Source organism: Bubalus kerabau, chromosome X (assembly GCF_029407905.1).
Source record: "Bubalus kerabau isolate K-KA32 ecotype Philippines breed swamp buffalo chromosome X, PCC_UOA_SB_1v2, whole genome shotgun sequence".
In the NCBI taxonomy this organism is placed as follows: Eukaryota; Metazoa; Chordata; class Mammalia; order Artiodactyla; family Bovidae; genus Bubalus; species Bubalus kerabau.
The window spans coordinates 121,299,056-121,319,278 of record NC_073647.1 but is presented as its reverse complement, the minus strand read 5'-3'; the positions used below and the strand labels follow the sequence as shown (position 1 = coordinate 121,319,278).

The 20,223-nt window shown below is 41.8% G+C and overlaps 1 protein-coding gene across 5 annotated transcripts in view; it reads left to right on the top strand.

Moving 5' to 3' along the window:
- The window catches only part of TSPAN7 (tetraspanin 7), a 129,631-nt gene extending 115,360 nt beyond the window's left edge, over positions 1-14,271 (top strand). For 3 of the 5 annotated variants that reach the window (XM_055565006.1, XM_055565002.1, XM_055565007.1), the window contains exons 6-8: positions 4,947-5,030; positions 12,833-12,905; positions 13,156-14,109. In XM_055565006.1, the coding sequence (XP_055420981.1) occupies positions 4,947-5,030; positions 12,833-12,901 (153 nt within the window). In that variant the 3' untranslated portion in view covers positions 12,902-12,905; positions 13,156-14,109. Of the gene's footprint in view, positions 1-4,946; positions 5,031-6,418; positions 6,675-12,832; positions 12,906-13,155; positions 14,110-14,180 lie in introns of those variants that run through there. The other 2 variants (XM_055565003.1, XM_055565005.1) reach the window with 2 other exon arrangements.
- The last annotated feature ends 5,952 nt before the right edge of the window (positions 14,272-20,223 follow it).

The window sequence follows — 20,223 nt, the reverse complement described above, 5'->3', positions numbered from 1 at the left end:
GGGCTTGATTTTAGGGATGTCACTGCTATAGGAAAAGAAATCAACGACTTCAATTCAGCTCACTGTCAACATCCTGACTCCTAAAGAAATTAGAGAGAGGAAAAAGCTGTCCAAGAGAAATCTGAAAGTTAGTACATAGTAGAAATGAGGGAAATGAAATTTAGGTAGTCAGAGAAAAAGGAAAATCAATTCTGTATTCCACTCTGAGGACATTGCACAGCTGTGTGTGAGGGCTGTCTCTGTTTTCAAAGATCTAGAGAAATGCCATGTAGGAAATATGTTTTGGTGAAACAAAAGGGAGCAAAACCCTACTGTTGTGTTTACCTATGGTTGCCACCATCAGGTAAATTTTTTCTTTTCTGACTAAGGTCAAGTGAAGATCTTCAAAATCCTATGGGATCTGGGCCAACTCCTGAATGATTCACAGAAAATAGCCATCCTTTCAAGATTTGAATGTAGAAAGATGCTTTCTATATTTTACCCATGTAATGTCAATACTTGTAGCGGAAGTGCTACAAGGCATTGTTGCCATTCTAGAAGCTCAATTTGTCATTCTGGACTTAATATTTTCTGTCAATGTGGTGAGGTAAGATGTTCAGTACAGACAGTTGCTTGTCTGAGCCAAGCGGACATTTGTTCTGACTGGAATTTTTGAGGCCTCCTCCTTCACCTCTTGACAGTGAGGTGACTCCTGGTTTCTTCCTGGACGCCTCCACTAATCCCCTATCTGTCATTTTGCTGCCATTGTATGCAGTGCTGAGCTGACCTGGCCCTCAGTGGGTGCTCCAATGTATAAAAGGCAAGATGTGCTTTATGGCCATAAGATATTAGTACAGCAGAGCCTCAGGAGATCCTTTGCAGATACAGCAGTCATCACTCTTGAGAAAAGCCTTTTTTAAAAAAAATTTTTTTTTCACTCAAACTACTTCTTTTGTGAAAGTTGAGGACTTCGAAGTCAGGACCACAGGGTCTGGCATCAGACTGCAGTTAAGTTCTGGCTCAGCCACTTGTTGGTCGTGTGATCTTGATCAAGTTACTGCAGCCTCGCTTTTCTCATCTGTAAAATGGAGAGAAGAATTCTTGCCCCTTAGGATTGATAGGATTGAATGAGATAAAGTGTCTAAAGCACAGTGTATGGTAGAGAGTAAGGACAAGAACATTTTAGCCGTCATGTTAAATGGTAGCTGTGGTGTCAATGTCATGACAATGACAGCGACTTCTGTCTTGCACTCGACCACACTGTACCTTTCATTAGAAATGATGTAGCAGGTCCTTGGAGCCAGGGTCTTTTGTTTGTATTCAAAAGCAAGTTTAGAGGCAGCTTCTAGAGTGCATCTCTCTAATCCTGACAGTGATTTCCAGAAAGAAAGATTGGGGAGCATTTTTTTCACTCTACTGATAACCTACAAACTCACCTCGCTCTCGGCGCCATCCCCCCAATCCTACTTTACATTTTCCTGAACATCTCAGATACCTCGAAGAGGTACTTTTCCCTCACTTCCTGTTTACTCTCCTATCTGGCTCCCTCTCCGGAGAAAAAGTGAGTGACAACTGAAATTGGCCTAGTTTAAGTTTCATTAGGTATTCTCATTGAACGCCCACTCGAACTTTGAACTTCTCAGACAAATTACTTCCCAGGTCTGAGTCTCTTGACACCTTATCTATAAAAGGTAGGTGAGGGACCTCCCTGGTGGTCCAGTGGTTAAAAATTTGCCTTCCAATGCAGGACACAGGAGTTTGATCCCTGGTTGGGGAACTAAGAGGAACTAAGACCCCACATGCCATGGGGCATCTAAGCCTGCACACCACAACTAAAGACCATGTGCCCCAATGAAGCCAATGGTGCCAAATAAACATATAAATATTTTTTTTTAAAGGCAATGCATATGGGGTGGGATAGTCTTGTCCAAATCACTGGAAGAGAGCAGGCAAGAGGTAAGAACAGTTAAGCAGGATGTTTATTGTTTTGAGGACAGTTTTGGTCTCGCTATACACGATGATGAAATGTCCATAGATTCAGTTAGCTCATAGCACTGACCAAGCCCCTCCCACCTAGGAATTTCTTGCCAGTTTTTAAAGCCCCCAGGGCAAGAGGAAGACAGAAAGTTATTCTGAGATGCCTCCTCCCAGAGCCTGCTGCGGAGCAGCCGTCTACTCTTGCTACCAAAAAGCCTGCCACTTGCAGGTGTTTCCCATCAGAGACCCTGTTGATTTAGACTTGCTGAGAGGCTAAGCAAATTACCTGTGCTGTTTCTGGATGTTTCTTAGGACACTTAGCAGGTCTCTGTGGCTGGATCTCACACTAGACAGCCAGGCTTTCATCTTAGGACATGAAATGAGATCGATATGGGCAGATAAGATCGTGGTTTCCCGGAGAATTTAAGGTGGAAGGCAAACGTGCAGTGGGGTTGTGGGATCAAAGCAGCTTGGGCAGAGCTGGGCCAAGTCCTGGGGATGGGCTTGTGGGTCCACAGAGTGAATGACGAGGAAAACTGGAGACAGAAAGCATTTACTGCAAGCTGGATCTTGTATTGTTTAAAAAACAAAGAAGCTAATCACTTTCATCTTCTCATCTTAACTAACTCTCTTACTGCTATAATTTAATTGGTTCTTTCTTTGGAGTGAAAAGTAGTGGGGGAACTTAGAGAAGAGTGCTTCTCCAACTTTAATGGGCACGTGAAACATCTAGACGTATTGTTAACATTCATGAAAAGTTATTAAAAATGAGTGACCCCAGGATCTGATTCTGATTCAGTAGGTCTGGACTGAGGCCTCAGATCCTGCATCTAACAAAATCCCCAGGAATACTGCTGCTGCTCATAGAAAACTCCACTTTGAGGAGCCAGATTTAAAAGAAATGATTTTGCCACAGTTGTGCTAATGCAAAGCCCTTACTTCATTTTTCTGGTTTCTCTTACTGGTTGGAATGGACTTATCAAAAATAATGTGACTGACTGAATGGAGAAGAAATCATACTTTAGGAAAACATATTCACCTTATGTGTAGAACTGAAGTTCACAGCAACAAAACAAAACTCTATTCCAAAAACAAACCGATTCCAAACGATTTTGCAGAGTAAGAAAATAGACCACGTGACTTCTCTCTGGTTTCTATTATTGGGCTTGTGCTTCTGTATTTTGAGCTGATGTAACACTGGTGGTCTGAACTTCATCTCTCCACCTCCCCCACATCACTGTGGGGAAGAGATACCGCAGTGAACAATGACCAGCACAGAAACACACAATCTTAGCTGTTGCCATTTGAGAAAGTGCTATGAGTGCTATTATGAATAGAATATTGACCTCTCTTCTTATTTGACTTCTTAACCTGAACTGACCTCCTTTCTGATACCTGTTGGAAAAGAGTGTGATGTATAATTTCACTAGTAGAAATGAAATTAGTGAGCAAGCTTCTCCTATAAAGAGAGAGTCACAGTTCAAAACCTCCCATGAACAACAATACACTTCCTTTGCCCCCCCCCCGGCCCCTGCCCTGGCCTTCAAATTTGCACCAGGTAACCGAGGAGCATAGTTTATTCATTGCATTGAAAACATGTGTCAAAGCACTGCTGCTAAATGAATGCATCTTTCTTTGCAAACAGAATATGAATGCATAAAATATCACTTACTAGAAGATACAGCATTGATGGGATTTTCCTAGGCTCCATGAGAAATGTTAAATCATTACATTTTGAATTAAAAAATGGGAGACATGTTTTTCGTTGTTCTTGTTCTTCAGATGTTATTACAATTCAGTGGGCCTTTCTTGATAAACTACAATCCTCTTTACCCTGCTTTTGAAATGAATGTCTTGATTTTTCACGGGCTTCGTGCATTCAAGTTTGAAGCCCTTTTCCAGAAAACTGGAAAAAGACCATGTTTTCCAAAGCTGAATACATCACTTCAGAAGTCTTGGTTAATTTGGCCCAGTTCCAAAGAAAATCAAAATCAGATCATTTGTTTTAAAGAAATCGAATTTTATCCGTTTTAAACTAAACAATTGAAATTGGTAAAATTAGTGTTGGTTTTAATCACAACATGGGCTCTGCCTGCAATGCAGGAGACCCAAGTTCAATCCCTGGGTCAGGAAGAGCCCCTGGAGCAGGAAATGGCAACCCACTCCAGTACTCTTGCCTGGAGAATCCCATGGACAGAGGAGCCTGGCAGGCTACAGTCCATAGGGTTGCAAAAGAGTTGGACGCGACTTAGCACAGCACAGCTGGGGAATGCAGCAGCTTAATCACAACACGCAGAGATTTCACAGGATGGCAAAGGGACATTCACTTCATTTTACAAATGAGGTTATTGACAGGGAAAGTGACTTGTTCAAGGTCACACAGTAAATCTGTGGAAAAGTGACTCTCGAACATAGGATTTTCCCTAGTTAAAAAAAAAAAAAAGTAGCAGTCTTTGTATGAAGAACCCTAAAGTGCCATAAAGTTGGCAGGCATTCAACCACCTCCTTCTAACCAGATTTCACTTTATCTACGATTTTGTCATTTGTTGTGAAAATGCTAGTAACTGTGTTTATCATGCTGAGCTTTCCTGATCAAGGATGCGGGATGCTTTTTCATCTTTTCAAATCTGCCTCTGTATCCCTACAGCATTGGTCTCATGGATCTTACAGCCTTCTTGGTCAATTTCATCCTATGATGGAAACATTTGTGAACGAAAGCCTATATCTTGGATTTGCTTTTAGATACTCCAGCCAGGGGATGAGTGTTGAAGCAATTGAAGTGAAACAAGACTGACCATATGTTCATTGTGATGTTAGAGGCAGGGTCACTTGGGAGTTTGTTGTACCACCCTCTGTTCCTTTTGTTTGTTTGAAATTTTTCATTGTATTTGCGAAATGAAGATTGGGGTGTATGTGTGAGTGCGGTAAGATAACCCAGGCCCATTTGGCCTGGATAAAACATGTCTCTGAGACTGTGTCTCTGTTTTCAGGGTTGTTATGATCTGGTGACCAGTTTCATGGAGACCAACATGGGAATCATCGCTGGAGTGGCTTTTGGGATTGCATTCTCCCAGGTAATCCTGTGGTCTGGTCTAGCCTTTCCTCTGTCTCCTGCTCACTTTTCGTGGTCTGCAGATTCTCTGGCGGCCTCCCTGTGCCTGGGGAAAAGCTGATGGATGGGGTCAGAACTCCTTGCTCATTAGTCCTCAGGTCATCTGTTTATTGATTTTCCTTTTTCAACTTAAATGAAGTTTTGCCATCGAGGGAATATCGGTTACAGTTCAACTAATGACTAGCTCCAGAAAAACAACTCGTTTCTTCTGTAGGTCAAATGGAGGTTAGCTGAACAAAGTACTGCCTTAATTGGAGCATAAACAACTCCAAACATCAAATGGCTGATTTGGATTTGGGGGGAGAGGGAAGAGGCTCTTTTCCTGGTTGACCTACCTGTCCCTTTTTGATTTCTTAGTTCCTGGGAATTGTGCATGAGATCTCTTCCTTAAAAAAAAAATGTAGCCAACTTCATCTTGTGATCATTATTTTGATCTGAAGGTCTGAGTGTTGTTTCTTAAGAGGAAACTGAATTTGTGTATAGGAAATGTTATATCCCTTTATCTCCACTTGGCCTCCAGAAAAGAATGAGAGAAGCAATTATGCAAACTAAGCAGGCCACATATACTCAAGGATGGAACATGGTTAAGTGAAATCTAAAATTTTGCCCACCTCCACCAGGCAGCATGTTGTCCCATGGGCTTCTGATCTCCCGGTCAGATGATAGAGCATATATACCTAACAACAACAACAAAAAACATAATGCACAATTTTTTCAGATGAACTGATCATTTTTTCCAACAAAGCCCAATTAATGTCACCTCAATCATGTTGCCATGGCTCTGGTTTTACCTGCCTGAATTCTACATCAGCCCTCCCAGACTATAATTACTATCCCCCTGCCCCCGCAGCCCCCAGACCTCTTTCCTTCTTGCTGAACCAATACAGATACACTTTAATCCTAAATTTGTTCCTAAAACTTCACCATTGAAATATGGCATGTACAGAAAAGTGCAGACATTATAAGTATACAGCTTAATAAGTTATCATAAGATGAGCCTATCTGTGTACTTACCATCAACGAATAGCACATTAGCCTGGCAGTTTTTGCATATGGAGGGCCTAGCCTAAGGTAAGTCGAAAAGTTTTTCTGTGCTGCCTAGGAGAAGCCCTTGATGCGGGGCTCACTGAGTTGGCTCTGTGTCCCTGTGGGCAGTGAGAGAGGGAAGCCCCAAGGAAGCCTGAAACAGACTCTCTCCACAGAGACTTTAGGTCTCATCAAGGTACTCCAGAGTTGTTGGGATAAGAAAACAAAACCCAAAACCCAGGAGCATCACAGAGGCAGTACCATTCACCCATGTGGCTGGTCAAGTGCAGAGATTTGAGATCTGCCGTGTTCACCTTGGGGCAGGGAGAAGAATGGCCATGGGTGGCTCTTGGTAGTCAGATGCACTGGGAGCTGCAGCTTTGAATGGTGCCAGGAGCCTCAGGGAACCTGGAAGATGAAGCGGGCTTCCAGATGCCAGTAGATCCAGGGCCTCTCTGGGACCATGGTGGCCACTTAGCAGAAGCGTGTTCAAGAAGAACCAGCCCTGCTGATCCTGGTCACTGACCTTGCACCAAAGCTTCAGCCACATGTGTTCATAAATCTTAGGACAAATGTCAGAGTGACACTTAGCAAATAAATGTTGGCTAAATCAATCATATTGGCCTATGTCTTGAGCTTCCAGTAATAAAGCGAGCTTTGCTGAGGAGAGGCCACAGGGAGATCAAAGTAGGTAGAAAAGAATAGAGCCCCCACCCCCCAACTCCTCACTTGCCCCCACCTTCTGCTTACCCTTCTCCTCAGCTGCTCTCATGACATCCATGCTGTCCTTGGTTGGAACAAACCGGTCTTGCACACCTGTTGTCTTAGAAATTAAACATAAGTGTGGTATAATGTACCTAAATGTGGTATAGTGGACAAGGAAAACTAAGCTGAAGTCTAACCTTTTAATAGACTTGTGAGTGCTCCGTCCCCTATTAACTAACTTAGCTAAAGACCTTGAGTGCTGGTTTTGGACAGTAGGGGTTTGGCAGGCATTAAATACTTCTCTCCACAAATTCCCAGGTGCCTTTACCCTCTCAAGGCAAAGCCTGTTTGTCCAGACTTGATGGGCAGGTCCTGCTGCCCTTTTAATTTATAGCAGGTAGTTGAGTGTGTTTTGATAGGGTACCTCCTCCCTTGCATCTTTGGCAGCTACTCTTTTATTCGAGGGGGCTTGGGGATGGACACACACATACACACACACAGTCATCGCCTCCCTCACGCCTAACATGAACTGGAAGCCAAGCATCCAAGTCCAGACACTGATATTACTTTGTGATACTGCATTGGAACTTGGTTGGCCTTCTGCTATGGGGTCTCTGTGTTTAGCACTTCCGTCTCTGATGTAATCAGCTTCACTAGACTTGGAAACTGTTAGGCTGGATTAATCCCCCCAAAGCACAGAATGTTATAGTCCTGAGTAAGGATGGGAGAACTGTTTTCCAGAAGGGAGAGTTGAGTGGCTTGCTTGATGTTGGGTGACTAGTGTAGATCCACTACAGTTCAGATGATCTCATCTGGTCCGCGGCATTCAACATTTAGGCCAAATATAACCCTTGTTCTTGACTCACGTAGCACCTAAATGGAAGTCAGTTTGTGCCTTTATAATGAAAGTGTTTGAGTCTATGAAATTGCAAGGAGAAAGGTACTCATCAAAAAATACCCATCCCTGTCCTGCCCAACCCTTTCCTCTGCAGGGCCTCCTCCAGGGCCCACAGGCTGCTGCCATGATTTGTTATGGACCAAGGGTTCTTTTCCAGGACTTGTTTATCTTTTCTGTATTGAGGACAAGACAAAGCTGTCAGTAGCCTCGATGAGACATGGCTAAATAAGGCTAACAGAATCTTTACCTATTCCCCTACTGTTTTCAGGCTCTGAAACAGTCCCTAAAAGTATTTATATGGTTTTGTTTTAAATTGGATTCCTTGGCATGTTCCTAAAGATGTGGAAGTTTTATTTACTTTCCCAGTTAGGCCATCAACATAAAATCTCTACAGGCATTATGAAAAGTGAAAGTGTTAGCTGCTCAGTTGTGTCCAACTCTTTGGGACCCCATGGACTATAGCCCACCAGGCTCCTCTGTCCATGGAATTTCCCAGGCAAGAACACTGGAGTGATCCCATTCCCTTCTCCAGGAGATCTTTCCGACACAGGGATCGAACCCCAGTCTCCTGCATTGCGGGCAGATTCTTTACTATTTGAGCCACCAGGGGAGGCATTGAGAAGATTGAAATTTTAGACCTATTGTTAAGCAAGTTGTCTTTTATAGCTTTGTTACCTGGCCTCTCTTTGCCCCTCAGGGATCAGGGACTGGCCCGTTTGGTGGCCACGGTGATTGCAGGGGAAGATACCCCTGCCCCATTGCCTCTGACAGCCCTGGTCTTGGTTGATCTAGACTCCACCCTCTCTCAGCCCCTCTCCCCCACCCCTTGGCTCCCACCCTGTTCCTGGGGATCTGCAGAGCCCCATTGACACAATCCCTGTTACTGGAGCTCTCTTTGTGGGGAAGCTTTGAGAAAGCTAGAGTTGGCCTTCTGTAAGTCGAGGGCCTTTTTTCTCTCCTTCCCTCTGTGGCTTCTCAGTTCGTGAAGGTCCTCCCTGAGGCTTTCGTGACCCAAAAAAAAGCAGAATATAGTACAGACAAGGCTGAGTGGTAGAAATAAAATGTTACTTCCAACAATTAGATGAAGGCTAATTACAAAGTCTTAGATGACCAAATACCAGGAATCTGATCTCAAACTCCCTAGGCTGTATGGGATTTGGCATTTCACCGGCCACGAGGAGAGGGAGAGGTGGCTCTGGGATCTCTGTCCTGAGGCTTTATAGCATAAGAGGCAAGTTCTCCTCCTCTTGTCTCTCTCTCTCTGGGGGTTAAAGCAGAAGTTTGTCCCTGTGCCCACATCGGATCAGATCAGATCAGATCAGTCGCTCAGTCGTGTCCGACTCTTTGTGACCCCATGAATCGCAGCATGCCAGGCCTCCCTGTCCATCACCAACTCCCAGAGTTCACTGAGACTCATGTCCATCGAGTCAATGATGCCATCCAGCCATCTCATCCTCTGTCGTCCCCTTCTCCTCTTGCCCCCAATCCCTCCCAGCATCAGAGTCTTTTCCAATGAGTCAACTCTTCGCATGAGGTGGCCAAAGTACTGGAGTTCAGCTTTAGCATCATTCCTTCCAAAGAAATCCCAGGGCTGATCTCCTTCAGAATGGACTGGTTGGATCTCCTTGCAGTCCAAGGGACTCTCAAGAGTCTTCTCCAACACCACAGTTCAAAAGCATCAATACTTCAGTGCTCAGCCTTCTTCACAGTCCAACTCTCACATCCATACATGAGCACAGGAAAAACCATAGCCTTGACTAGACGAACCTTTGTTGGCAAAGTAATGTCTCTGCTTTTGAATATGCTATCTAGGTTGGTCATAACTTTCCTTCCAAGGAGTAAGCATCTTTTACTTTCATGGCTGCAGTCACCATCTGCAGTGATTTTGGAGCCCACATACTCCCACCTTAACACATCAGCCCCAGAACATACCTCTGTTCTTGAGGAATTTACATATATTTAACCTAAAGAAAGGTTTCATCTAAATAAGGATGGATTTTTCTATCTATAGAATAATTGGGTCTAGTGGCAAGTGAGCATTTGGTCCTGATTCAGACTGAGGAAGAGCCTGTGTCTTTACCTTTAATAGGCTTTCAGTTATGTACCTAGAAATAATCTGTTAACAAATGGTATTAAGTATAGCATGTTCCCCCCTCCCCACTTTCCTTTAACTTGGGGATAAGGGAAACGAGAGATCAAAGTTCTCTCTCAAATATGATGAAACACTATAGCAAATGTGAAATCAGTAACCCTGCAAATAATTCAGAACACCCACCATATCCCAGAGTCTAGTTTTTCTTGCACCAGAATTAACTAGAATAAAAGCCAATATATGTAAACTACTGTTTTCACAAAGCTTGTATATACCCCAGCTCAGGACTTTTTTAAGGAACAATTTCTTAGTAGATGTTAAAAAATAATTTTAAAAAATCTGTCTTCTCCCATGAACATACAGAAGAAGGTATGTTCTTGCCCTAGAAATACAAAATACAGTTTGAAAGCAAATAGCTTTTATTTTCTACTTATATTTTTAAAGTTATTATTTCTGTGAGAAAGTACGTCTAGTGCTTTAAAAATGATACTGTTTCTGTTTGGGGGTAAAAAGGTGGAGGAACACACTATATTGCCTTGAAAATAGGCATTTTAGATACAAGAAATACTGATGCATACTACAGAATGTTTGGGCTGTGTGGCTTGTGAACTGGCATGGGGGCCGAGAGCACTGCAGACCACTGAATACAGGAGCATTGCAAACTGTGAGGTGGCATGCTAACTACTGTAAGTGCTGAAACATACAGGAGGTCAGTGAAAAAAACCTGAAGTGCTAATAAGCTTTACAAAGAACAGAGTGTCTAGGAACTTGAGATCAAATAAAGCGATGCCCACTGAAAGCCCTCTCCCTGAAGTTTGCAATGTAAGGCAGGAAGGGAGCCCTGGTGGTGAGAGGCAAAGGAGTTTTTTTGGAGAGGAAAGGGTCTAGGCTGGAAAGGGGGCTCTTCTTGGTTAGAAGAGAGGCTGGAGCCATAAACTCTGTGTGGGCTTCCTGTATGGTTTGAGGGGGGTTCTTTAACCTCTCCTGAACCCATTTACTTATCTGGAAAATTGGGATGGTAGTACTGCCCAGGTATGTACTAGGGATTAAATAACTCGGTATTCCCAAGTGTTCAGTGTGCCTCTGGTTTTTGGCTGGCATCTGATTTTTGAGAGTATCTAAAGTGTGATCTGGTGTATGTTGGTCCTGAAAAATAGCAGTTGTAATGAAAAGAGACAAACTATAAGGCTCAAAATCCTTATAGGGGATTTTATTTTCTCATTTGGCACAATATTCTGGTAGCTCAGAGGGTAAGGAATCTTTCTGCAATGCAGGAGACCTGGGTTTGATCCCTGGGTCAGGAAGATCCCCTGGAGAAGGAAATGGCAATCCACTCCAGTATTCTTACCTAGAGAATCCCCATGGACTGAGGAGCCTGGCTGGCTACAGTCCATGTGGTCGCGAAGAGTCAGACACGACTGACAACTAACACTTTTCTGGAGGTTACAGCCATGGTTACTTTGGCCACTTGGTATAGGCATAATACTGTGTATTTTGTGGCACAAAATGATGGCCAGAGTCTTGGTAGGAAATGAGTCCAATAAGGTGGTGACTTTTCCTTACCTGACAGAGGTTATAATCTGCATGTTTCATAGCACAATTTCCATTTCATAAAGGAAGAGAAGAATCTGGGATTTGACCAAGAGAGGGAATCAGGTGGGCTGCAGCCTGCAAGGTTGAGCAGAGAGGAAGGAGAACAGAGTTTGGGTGTTGCCTTGATCAATAGTAGGACCCAGTGTGTAATCTGTAAGATAAGGGTGACCAGAGAGACTGGGTGAGTGGTTCTGTCACCTAGAAGTCTGGTTAAAACATCAGTTTCTGGGCCCCACTCCTAGATGATGCTGATTTGGGTGGTCCTGGGGCCACAGAAGTGTATGAAAGTCACTAAGTTGTGTCCAACTCTTTGCGACCCCATGGACTATATAGTCCCTTGAATTCTCCAGGCCATAATACTGGAATGGGTAGCCGTTCCCTTCTCCAGGGGATCTTCCCAACCCAGGGATTGAACCCAGGTCTCCTGAATTGCAAGCGGATTCTTTACCAGCTGAGCCACCAGGGAAGCTGACATTATACTAGACTGTCTCTCAAGGTCATTGCCACCTCTGAACCAATAACACACGGCCAATTGCTTAAGAAGAAGCGACCCTCACTTGGCCAAGAGAAGCTGCAGACAGTCAGACTCAAGTACACAGTCAGGGTCCTGTCCAAAAAGTGCTGATCTTCCTGAGTCAGGAATGAGAACTGTGGTCTCCAGTGAGCAGAACAGATACAGTGAAGTAACAGCTTTTTATCAGATTCACTTGTGTTAGAAGTTAAGTCAAAGCACAAAGTAGGTAGAAGATTGGGAAGGTGGAAGTACTCTGATATTGGTTGTGCTGAAAAACCAGGGGGTAGACATTGGGTGTAGATGGGCCCATTTAGGCCTACAATATCTACATGGTTTAGAGATAAAGAGAAGTTTAAACCTGCCCCACCCCCTCAACCTCACAAACCATGACTGACTTCATGACTTACTGACTTGGCAAACTCTCCAAGAATAGCATCCCATTGTCTCAGGGAAAGAACTATTATCTTGTCAGCCAGGTATGGCTGGGGTATCAGCCTGTGCTGAGATAGCTTCCCAGTGCATGTGGTTATGGTTCTAAATTCAACCCTGGCATTCAATTCTACCATACTAATGCCAGGTAGTTACTACTACCTTGCTGTAGTAACTTAATTTTTTTCATCACTCTCAGAACATAGGAACACATTTTAATATTACTTACATGTCAAAAGTCATTTTTCAATGGCCAAAGTGAGCTAGAACTGTAACCTTATGGCCAGTTCGAGACTTTCTAGCTGTCCTCCACCGGCACCTAGACTTCCTAAGTCTTTGCTCCCACTACTGAAATGAGGCTTGACTGTTTTCCCTAGTGCCCTTTCCCCACTCATGTTCAAAAGCCCTCAGTCGTTAAAAATTATATCTGGGTGGAGGGGGGCGGGTCAAAGAAATGTGTTACCTCAGTTTCTTGAGAGAGTGTTGTCTTTTTCCTTCTGCCAACAGCTGATTGGCATGCTGCTGGCCTGCTGTTTGTCCCGGTTCATCACAGCCAACCAGTATGAGATGGTGTAAGGAGGTGAGTGGCAGTGGGGAGGGCTCTCCCTTTGGGGCCCGGATTCCCCCTTCAAAGGGATAAGGGTACTGCTTGGCCACTTCACTCCTTGTTCTCAGTGGCACTTGGCCATGTGCCAAAGCCTCATTTCTCTGGTGCTGGGCAAGAGATGTGATTACTGCTATCGTGAAAAACATCAAAATGCTCTCTTTAGCTTGTTACCTTAAGTCCTAATTAATGGTGAGTCATTTACATGTTTTAATTTCTCTCTTAGTCTTTCAAGAATGACAGAATAAGAGACCTGTTTTCAAAAGGAACTGCGGCAATCTTTGAAAGACTTCCAAAGAATGTTAGAGCACAGTACATAATACACCTGTCCTAACCCCCACCCCACCCCGCGTGCAACTGCAACTGACGCTCCCACACAGCCTCTGCTCCACCTTTCAGCCTGCGTCATGCGTAGCGTTCCATTTCGTGAAGCCCTGTTGTGCCAGAGTGTAGCCAGGTTCCCTGTATCTAGTCCTAGGGGACCCCACCCAAGGCCCTGTGCGTGCCAGCTCCTCCATCTGTACTTGGTCCAACTGCAGCTCATTGTAGGTGACTGATTCTCCACACCATCACTGGCCCTGCTGGGCCCTGCATGTAGTGTGGGAGGCTCCTGTTAGCCCTTGATCATGATTGATAAACGCTGCATACCCCCTAGATATAGATAAGCAGATAGCTATCTGTTCTTTTGGCTTAATCTCCTTTGGTTGGGTTTTCCCTTTTACTAAGGCTCTTTCCTACCTTCTTCAGGCTGCCTAGGCATGTAATACTTTGCAATTGTCCTTGAGGAGAAAAGGGCATGTGTCATGCACGAAGGAGATTATTGAGCTTTGGGTGGCCTCCTTGCTCCTTGTTGTTACATGCCTGGGAACGTATAGAGGGTTTAGTGCACCTGTATAACCCTGTTACAAAGCTGTATTGTTGCTTCCTGTGAAGGAAATAATTACTTCTGTTTTTCCCCAATTAATTGCTATTGTGTTATTTTACTTCTTTCTATATTTTTTCTTTGCATTGACATTACAGACATCGAGGACCTCATCAAAATCAATTTAAAAATGAGTGTGAAGGGGGAACAAAAGTCAAGATATTTTTAAAAGATCTTTAAAAATGCCTCTGTCTCGCATGCCAACAAGAATGCATTGATATTGTGAACATTTGTGATACATGTATTAATAAATAGTCATTACAAATTACTGTGTTCTGGTCTTGTTCTTAAAGTTTTAAAACACATTTCTATTCCATTTTGTTCCATAGGACAGGGGTCCCCAACCCTCAGGATCTGATGCCTGATGATCTGATGTGGAGCTGATGTAATGATAATAGAAATAAAGTATGCAATAAATGTAATGCGTTTGAATCATCCCCAAACCATCCTCCCCTTCCCCCCGGTCTGTGGAAAAACTGTCTTCCATGAAATTGGTCCCTGGTGCCAAAAAGGTTGGGGACCACTGCCATAGGGGATTGGAGGCGGGCCACCTTACACACTGACACATCCCCCTTACAAGCTCCAGCTCCACTAAATAGCACTGAACAGTATAAAAATTGAAGGGATAGATTTGTTTTAATGGACATTCCAGGAACTTGAATCATTTATCATAAACAGGATGTATTGTTGGCTGCAAAAATAGAATCTTCATATTTCAGGCTAGAGGCAGAAAGATTTCAGAGTTTTTAAGTCTGAATGTCACTTTAAAAAAGGAAATGAACATCTACTTTCCCCTTTATTGTTCCTAACGATCATGAACTCTTCCCTTCCTTCATTCTTCTCTGGATTGAATAAACTCAATCTAGAAAAGAGATGACATCATACCATTCAGTTGTCCCAATGCCATGGCTTATATTAATACTAAAGTATGAACTCCTTATACTTGATTTAAAGAGCATTTTAGCAATAGGTACAGTATATATTATCTGCAGTCTATTTTTTTCCTTCTTAATATGTGTGCGTGTGTATTAGTCACTCAGTCATGTCTGACTCTTTGTGACCCCATGGACTATATAGCTCTCCAGGCTTCTCTGTCCATGGAATTCTCCAGGCAAGAATGCTGGAGTGTGTTGCCATTCCCTTCTCCATTCCTTCTTAATGGATCATCCTTAAAAACTAGTAGAAGCATTTATTGATCTTTTCCCAAATAAGAGGATCTTCTCTGATGGAGATGGTGTTCTAACTATATCCACATATTAGTCTGAACTCTATAGGAAGTAAACCCTAAATGGGTTACAGTATCTGACCCACACCCTCAGATAGTCCCTCTTCAAAAGGTCAGCATTTTTAGAGAATTAGAGATCTCTTCTCTATAGCCCAAAACTTTTCAAAGTTTCATTTACATTTCTCTTTTGTTATATAATAAAATGAGGCTTTTCTGTAAAATTCTAAATAGAGCCCCATCCATGGTTCACCTTTTTGCAAACTATGCATTCACTAGTATACTAATACTGTTATACTTTGGTAAACAAGAAATCTATACACTTTCTAAATTGAATTTGGATCTCACCATTATGTAATTTCAGTGTGAAACGTTTAACAAAGATTTATTTGACTTTAAAACTATAAAGTATTTATGTTTCAACCTTGCTCAGAAATAAGGTATATTTAGCTTTAAAAGGTATTGCCTAACCTTATTCCAACGGAGAAGGCAATGGCACCCCACTCCAGTACTCTTGCCTGGAAAATCCCATGGACGGAGGAGCCTGGTAGGTAGGCTGCAGTCCATGGAGTCGCTAAGAGTCGGACACAACTGAGTGACTTCACTTTCACTTTTCACTTTCATGCATTGGAGAAGGAAATGGCAACCCACTCCAGTGTTCTTGCCTGGAGAATCCCAGGGATGGGGGAGCCTGGTGGGCTGCCGTCTATGGGGTCGCACAGAGTTGGACACGACTGAAGTGACTTAGCATAGCATAGCATAGCAACCTTATTCCAAAGTCATTATGCTAATTCATACTCCCACCACAGAGTAGTTAGTAAAGTTCCAGTTTGTTCACATCCTCATCAACACTTGTTATTCTCAGCCTTAGTTTTTTTTGCCATTCTGAATGTGTGGTGGTATCTCAGTTTGACTTCACATTATAATTAGTAATACTGAACATTCACTTTGTCATTGACTACTTTGATATCTTTATTTTTTGGCCACACTATGTGGCATGTGGAATCTTAGTTCCCTGGCCAGGGATCAAATCTGTGCCCCCTGCAGTGGAAGCATGGAGTCTTAACCACTGGACTGCCAGGGAATTCCTGATATCTTCTTTTATGAGGTATTCAAGTCTTGTGTGTTTTTTTTTCAGTTATCTTAATTGATTTGTAGGAATTCTTTATGTATTCTGGATGCAAATCCTTACTTGGATGTATCAGTATTTATTGCAAATATTTTCTCTCAGCCTATCATTTGACTTTTCACATATAGTCAAGTAGTTTTTTCCAGATTTATGGGCTTCCCAATGGCTCAAGTGGTAAAGAATTTTCCTGTAGTGCAAGAGACACGGGTTTAATTCCTGGGTTGGGAAGATGCCCTGAAGGAGGAAATGCAACCCCTCCAGTATTCTTGCCTGGGAAGTCCCATGGACAAAGGAACCTGGTGGGCTACAAATGGTCAGACATGACTGAGCATGCATACACTACTGAGATGTATTTGATATTGTATAGGCTTGAAGTGTACAAGTTGATGACTTAATCCACTGATGTATTGTTAATTGAGACTAAACAACTAATGGATCACTGAAGGAATCAAACAGTAGATCAAAAATACCTAGAGACAAATGAAAATGAGAGCACAAGTATCCAAAACCTATGGGACACAGCAAAAGCTGTTTTAAGAGGGAAGTTTATAGTGATGAAAGCTTACCTCAGCAAATAAGAAAAATCTCAAATAAACAACCAACCTTATGCCTAAAGCAACTAGAGAAAGAAAATCAAGCTAGAGAAAGAAAGTCAAATTCCAAAGTTAGTAGGAAATAACTCATAAAGATCAGAGCAGGAATAAATGCAATAGACTAAAAAAATAGAAAAGATCAATGAAACTAAAAGATGGGTTCTTTAAAAGGATAAAATTGATAAACCTTTTGCCAGACATGAAAAAAAGGGAGAAGGCCCAAATCAATAAAATCAGAAATGAAATGATATTTGGCAAAACTAATACAATTATGTAAAGTTTAAAAATTAAAAAAAAAAAAGAAAAAGAAGTTACAACTGACACCACAGAAATAAAGGATCTTAGATTACTACTAACAACTATATACCAATAAAATGAAAATGTAGAAGAAATACACAAATTCTTAGAAAGGTACAATCTCCAAGACTGAACCAGGAAGAAATAGAAAATATGAATAGGCCAATTACCAGTACTGAAATTGAAAACTGTGATTTAACAACTCCCAACAATAAAAAGTCCAGAACCATATGGCTTCACAGGAGAATTCTATCAAACATTTAACATTTAACATTTAACATCTAGAGAACAGTTAACATCTATCCTCCTGAAACTATTCCAAAATATTGCAGAGGAAGGGACACTCCCAAACTCATTTTATGAGGACACCATTACCCTGATGCCAAAACCAGACAAAGATACCACAAATTAAAAAAATTATAGGCCAATATCACTGATGAACATAGATGCAAAATTTCTCAACAAAAGACTAGCAAACTAGATCCAACAATATATTACAAGGATCATTCACTGTGATCAAGTGGGATTTATTCCAGAGATGCAAGGATTTTTTCAATATTCACAAATCAATCAGTGTGATACACCACATTAACAAAATGAATTAAAACCATATGATCATCTCAATAGATGCAGAAAATGCTTTTGATAAAATTCAACATCTATTTATGATTAAAAATACCTCTCCCGAAAGTGAGCATAGAAGGAACATACGTCAATATAATAAAGGCCATATATGACAGACCCACAGCTAATATACTCAACAGTGAAAAGCTGAAAGCTTTTCCTCTAAGATGAGAAACAGGACAAGGATGTCCACTCTTGCCACTTTTATTCAACAGAGTTTTGGAAGTCCTAGCCATGGCAATCAGAGAAGAAAAACCAAAAGGAATTCAAATTGGAAAAGAAGTAAAACTGTCACCTTGCTGATGACAGGTTACTATACATAGAAGATCCTAAAGATGCTACCAGAAAACTACAAGAGCTCATCAATGAATTTGGTAAAGTTGAAGGATCCCAAAGTAATACACAGAAATCTGTTGCATTTCTATACACTAACAATGAAAGACCAGAAAGAGAAATGAAGAAAACAATCCCATTTACCATTACATCAAAAAGAAGAAAACACCTAGGAATAAACCTACGTAAAGAGGCAAAAGGTCTGTAATCTGAAAACTATTAAGATGGTGATGAAAGAAATCGAAGATGACACAAACACATGGAAAGATACAGTATGTTTTTGCACTGGAAGTATCAATATTGTCAAAATGACTCTACTATCCAAGGCAATCTATAGAATCAATGCAATCCCTATCAAATTACTAATGGAATTTCACAGAACTAGAACAAAAAAATATCTTACGATTTTTATGGAGACACAAAAGAACCTGAATTGACAAAACAATCTTGAGAAATAAAAATGGAACTGGGGGAATCAGGCTCCCTGACTTCAGACTATATTGCAAAGCTACAGTCATCAAAGCAATATGATACTGGCAGAAAATCAGAAATACAGATCAATGGAACAGGATAGAAAGCCCAGAAATAAACCCACGCACATATGGTCAATTAATCTATGACAAAGGAGGCAAGACTATACAATGGAGAAAAGACAGTCTCCTAAATAAATGGTGCTGGAAAAACCGGACAGCTATATGTAAAAAACATGAAATTAGAACATTCTTTAACACCATCCAGTCCATTCAGTTCAGTTGCTCAGTCATGTCTGACTCTGTGACCCCATGGACTGCAGGATGCCAGGCCTCCCTGTCCATCACCAACTCCCAGAGTTTACTTAAACTCATGCCCATTGAGTTGGTGATGCCATCCAACCATCTCATCCTCTGTCGTCCCCTTCTCCTCCTGCCCTCAATCTTTTCCAGCATCCGGGTCTTTTCAAATGAGGCAGTTCTTCACATCAGGTGGGCAAAGTATTGGAGTTTCAGCTTCAGCATCAGTCCTTCCAATGAATATTCAGGACTGATTTCCTTTTGGATGGACTGGTTGGATCTCCTTGCACTCTAAGGGACTCTCAAGAGTCTTCTCCAACACCATAGTTCAAAAGCATCAATTCTTGGGTGCTTTCTTTATAGTCCAACTCTCACATCCATACATGACTCCTGGGAAAACCATAACTTTGACTAGATGGACCTTTGTTGGCAAAGTAATGTCTCTGCTTTTTAATATGCTGTCTAGGTTGGTCATAACTTTTCTTCCAAGGAGCAAGTGTCTTTTACTTTCATGGTTGCAGTCACCATCTGCAGTGATTTTGGAGCCCAGAAAAATAAAGTTTGTTTCCACTGTTTACCCATCTATTTGCCATGAAGTGATGGGACCAGATGCCATGATCTTAGTTTTCTGAATGTTGAGTTTTAAGCCAACTTTTTAACTCTCCTTTTTCACTTTCATCAAGAAGCTCTTTAGTTCTTCTTCACTTTCTGCTGTAAATGTGGTGTCATCTGCATATCTGAGGTTAACACCATACACAGACATAAACTGAGAATGGATTAAAGATCTAAATGTAAGACCTCGTACTATATAACTTTTAGAGGAAAACAGAGGCAGAACACTGACATATATTGCCACAAGATCCTTTTTGATACATATCCTAGACTAATGGAAATAAAAACAAAAATAAACAAATGGTATCTAATTAAACTCAAAAGCTTTTGCATAGCAAAAGAAACCATAAACAAAAGGACAACCCACAGAATGGGGAAAAATATTTGCAAATAATGTGACTGACAAGGGATTAATCTCCAGAATTTACACGCAGCTCGTATGGCTCAATATCAAATAAACAACCCAATCAAAAGTGGCAGAAGACCTAAATACACATTTCTCCAAAGAAGACATACATATTGCCAAGAGGCATATAAAAAGATGCTTCACATCATTAATTAGAGAAATGCAAATCAAAACTACAATAGGACCTCACCTAGTTAGAATGGCCATTATCAAAAAGTGTACAAACAAATGCTAGAGAGGGTGTGGCGAAAAGAGAACCCTCTTACACTGTTGGTGTGAATGGAAACTGGCACAGCCACTATGGAGAACAATGCAGAGTTTCTTTAAGTAACTAAAAATAGAAATACCATGTGATCCAGCAATCACACTACTGGGTATATCCAGAG